General features: G+C 50.3%; 1 protein-coding gene across 3 annotated transcripts in view; it reads right to left on the bottom strand.

Annotated features, from left to right (window-relative positions):
• The window catches only part of EARS2 (glutamyl-tRNA synthetase 2, mitochondrial), a 29,694-nt gene that overhangs the window by 11,418 nt on the left and 14,006 nt on the right, over positions 1-4,270 (bottom strand). For all 3 annotated transcript variants that reach the window (XM_069570355.1, XM_069570353.1, XM_069570354.1), the window contains exons 4-5: positions 1,646-2,118; positions 197-305 (exon numbers count right to left, since the gene is read on the bottom strand). In XM_069570355.1, the coding sequence (XP_069426456.1) occupies positions 197-305; positions 1,646-2,118 (582 nt within the window). The remainder of the gene's footprint in view (positions 1-196; positions 306-1,645; positions 2,119-4,270) is intronic.

Below are 4,270 nucleotides of genomic sequence, written 5' to 3' on the forward strand. Positions count from 1 at the left end.
AACAGTCCCATTTTAGAGAAGAGGAAACAGAGGCTTGAAGAGATTAGGTGACTTACCTGTGGTCACACAGCACTAGAAGCCTAAGACCACAGTCAAAATCAAGCGTGACTCCAACTAAAACATCCGCCATGGGGACCCAGCATCAGCAGGTGAGCCCTTTCCTCCCAGGGGTGATTGCTCCAGATTCCCCGCTCACCTGTTGAATTCCGGAAGTTTCTCCAGGTCCAGCAGGGCTGAGTGGCAGGTGACCCGGCTCAGGTCAAACTGTGCGATCAGCTCTGGCAAGGTCCGGCCCATCTGATTCTCTGCAAGTGAAGAGGCCCAGCTGCTCAGCGTTCCAACACCCCACTCCCCTGTAAACCACCCATCACCAACGCATTTTCAATCACAAGGAAGGGTGACCAAACAGACTTGATTTCTAGTCATTTTACATATCAAGGGTCCGGATGAGCTTTCATTTGCAGAAAGGGTTCTGGCACTAAGGAGGAAAAAAATCTTGAAAATAAAATCTGCCCATATCAACCCTCACTGCCCTCAAAGACATGAGCTGCAAGAACAGCCTGCTCAACTGTCTGGCTGTGGGCCAGGGATCCCGACTGACTGGTTTTAGACGGGGTCCGAGCAGAAGTGTACTTTACGAGCTTCCTGGGAGATTTCAAACTGCAGCCAGAGAGAGAGAGCTGAGCCAGGAGCTGCTTCCCTCGAACCGCAGCTCCATCCCACGCAGTCAGTGGCATCCTGGTCAGCCTTGCGCCTCTGCCACATCCTTCACTAGCTGTGAGACTTTGTTGAGCTACTCAACCTCTCTGGGCCTCATAAGCTTCTAACAAACAGTGGTGATAATACATCTCTCTCATGGGTATTTTAAGGCTTAAATAAGAGCAGAAAAAGCAGGAGGCAGACTATGGCCATGTTTTCAGAAACCACCCCTGACCAAAGAGGTCATTCTACTTTGCGCATCATCAAGAGGTGGGCCTGATGTCTTGGGTCAAGCTTGGAATAAACTAGGGTCACCGTAATACTAGTAATACTCCCAGAGAACATACTTACTCTACTCTAATAACGTAACTGCAATAATCACAGGATCTGTAGTTTTTGTGCTTATCGTGTAGCAGATACTGTGCTGGCGCCCCATAGGAGCTCAGTGAACCTGAACTTAACTCAGAGAGGAAGACGCTTAGCTCCATTTTACAGATGAGGCAACCAAGGCTCACAGATCATAAGCTCCTTTGAGGCCAGGGATTACACCTTGCTCACTGTTGTAGCCCCAGAACTTAACATGGTGCCTGGCTCAATAAACGGTGGACAAAGAAAGAACTCATATGAGATCACACAGCCACGGCTTCCCTCGTGGTCCAGTGGCTAAGCATTCACCTTGCAACATAGGGGACGCCAGTTTGACCCCTGATCTAGGATGATCCCACATGCCTTGGAGCAACTGTGCCTGTGCACCGAGAGCCTGTGCTCCTCAACAGAAGCCACCACGATGAGAAGCCCGCAAACCATGATAAAATAAGATCAATAAACTAAAAAAAAATCAGAGCCTTTGGACAGCACAGCTGGGACCGAAGGCCAGGTAGCCTGACCCAGGGCCCCAGCTCCTCACCACTATGGTCTCTCCAGGACCTCTCAGGGGAGTGGGTACCTGCAAACCCTGAACCGCAGTTGGTGATGATGTCGAGCAAGGCGTCCGGCAGGAAGCCAGTGGCAGCAAAATGCTCCAAGAAGATGTCCCCTTGCCTCTTGGACAGCTTGCTGCCATCCTTGTTGAGGAGCAGGGGCAGGTGGGCAAAGTGTGGGGGCTGCCAGCCCAGAGCCTGGTAGAGGAGCAGGTGCTTGGAGGTGGAGACCAGCCACTCAGAGCCCCGCAGCACGTGGCTGATGCCCATGTGGTAGTCATCCACCACGGAGGCCAGGTGGTACGTGGGGAAGCCATCGCTCTTCAGGATGACCGGGTCCCCCTCCACGCTGGCCACCTCGTGCCGATTCCAGCCGTATACCAAGTCCTGGAAGGCTGGCGCCTCCCCATCCAGACGGAAGCGGATGGCAGGCTTGGGGTCCGTGGCCAGCTTCTGGGCCACCTGTGCCTGGCTCAGGCTCCGGCACCGATTGTCATACCTGTTGGGAAGCAGAGCGGGAGCTGAGAGTTATTAAGAGCATTGGTGATGGGTGTGAGCTGTAGCCGTGTGTCTGATAACCGTGACCCTGGGCAGGTCATTTACCTCTCTCAGCAGTTTCTTCAGTCTTGAATGGAGATAATAAGGTTGTTGTGTGGGAGAACTAAGTGTAATAACATAGCACAGCAGACTCAAGTCTGTTTCCTTTCTTCCCTGGTTGACATTCTTCCTGGTCAAATGTCACCCAAGCGGGTGAATCACGATGAGTGTTGCTAAGTGTGCGATCCCATTCCTCTATACAACTGACCTGTCCACAGTGGACCATTCTAGTCACTGAGATTCAACGAGATGTATGCCTGGCAAGTAGAGGATGATGAAGATTCTGGGAAAGATTTTTCTCTCCAAGTGAGCCTGAGAGTGAGCCACAAGCTGCTGCAGCTACTTGGAACTGACTGAGGGAGGGAGGCAGCAAGGGAGGCAGAAAGAAAACAAGAGAGAGTCCCGCCTTCTCAGAGTTGCTGGTTTCATCCCGTAGTCCCACACCTCCAGCTGCTGCAGAATGAGAAGACAAATGTCTACGTGGTCTATGCTCTGACCACTCAAATGTGGTCTGTGGACTGCTAGCATCAGCCTCACTTGGGAGCTTGTCAGATATGCAGCATCTCAGCCCCTCCCCAGAACTGCTACATCAGAAGCTGCCCGTTAACTAGATCTTCAGGTGATTCTTCTGCACATTAAAGTGTGAGAAGCTCCAGTTTGTCCATTTTAAACAGAGTATTTGTTACTTGCTCCCAAAAGTGTCCTGACACACAAATATTACACTTGAAAGCACTGTCCTCTACACTGACCTAAATGTTCAATCATAAATGGCTTCATGGATTCCAAGACAGAGCACAATGGTAATTAAAAAAAAATAATCCGTCAACAGGCAAACAGACTGTTTATGATTTAAAAAGCAATGCTGCAGTGAATGTCGTGACCTTGTATGAATATCCAAGCCCGTGTCCAAAGAGATCACTGACACTGGAACTTGAATGCTATGCTGATGGGAGTACAAGCTAATAAAGGGCCACTAGACAGTATCTATCAAAGCCGCAAACTGACCCTGCAACTCCAAATCTAGGGGGGTAACCCAACACACACACTCTACAGACATGCCACATGATGGACATCAACATTGCTCCTCAGCACCCTCAATTTTTAATACAAAAATTAGAGGTAACATGAATGTTCATTAGTAAGGAACTGATGAAGTGAGTGAGGACTCAGCCCTGTGACAGAATAGTTTGCAAGTGTAAGGAAATTTATGGACTCACACAGACTGATCCTCATTACAGTCAGCGGCATCTATAAGCTGCATGATATGATATGTGTGATACCATTTGAGCAGAGAAGGAGGGGAAATAGCACGCATTCATCAGGGTCTTCACTGCATGTCTCTGGAGGAGACACCTTTGGACTGTCTCTGGAGAAGGAATCGGAGAGCCAGAGTCAGGGCTGGGACAGATCTTTGCATATACACCTTCCTGAACATGAGACAGATTTTACTAATCTATTTATTTATTTGGCTGTGCTGGCACGTGGGATCTTTTTTTTCAGTTGTGGTGTGTGAACTCTTGCTCTTCTTAGGTGGCTCAGCAGTAAAAAAAAATCCACCCGTGATGCAGGCGATACGGAAGCACAGGTTTGATCCCTGAGTCGGGAAGATCCCCTGGAGAAGGAAATGGCAATCCACTCCAGTATTTTTTCCTGGGAAACTGCATGGACAGAGGAACCTGGCAGGCTACAGTCCATGGGGTCAGGCTACAGATCATGGGGCTGCAAAACAGTTGGATGTGACTGAGCGACTAAACAACAACAGCAACGTGAACTCTGAAGTTGCGTCACGTGGGATCCAGCTCCCTGACCAGGGATTGAACCCAGGCCCCCGGACTGGGAGTGTGGCATCTCAGCCACCGGACCACCAGGAAGTCCCCAAATAAGAGAGAAATTAAATGACCTTACACGCCTGAGGCCCAGGGCGGCAGGCAGAGCTGACTCGGCCCCTGAGATATCCATCCTGGTGTTTTTGCTTTGTGTCCTCCCCGCCCTCGAGTGCGGGCTGGCCCTCCTGACTTCCTTCTAGTGACCAGAGCACAACGCAGCAACGAGAC

This window comes from Ovis canadensis, chromosome 24, assembly GCF_042477335.2.
Source record: "Ovis canadensis isolate MfBH-ARS-UI-01 breed Bighorn chromosome 24, ARS-UI_OviCan_v2, whole genome shotgun sequence".
NCBI lineage: Eukaryota > Metazoa > Chordata > Mammalia > Artiodactyla > Bovidae > Ovis > Ovis canadensis.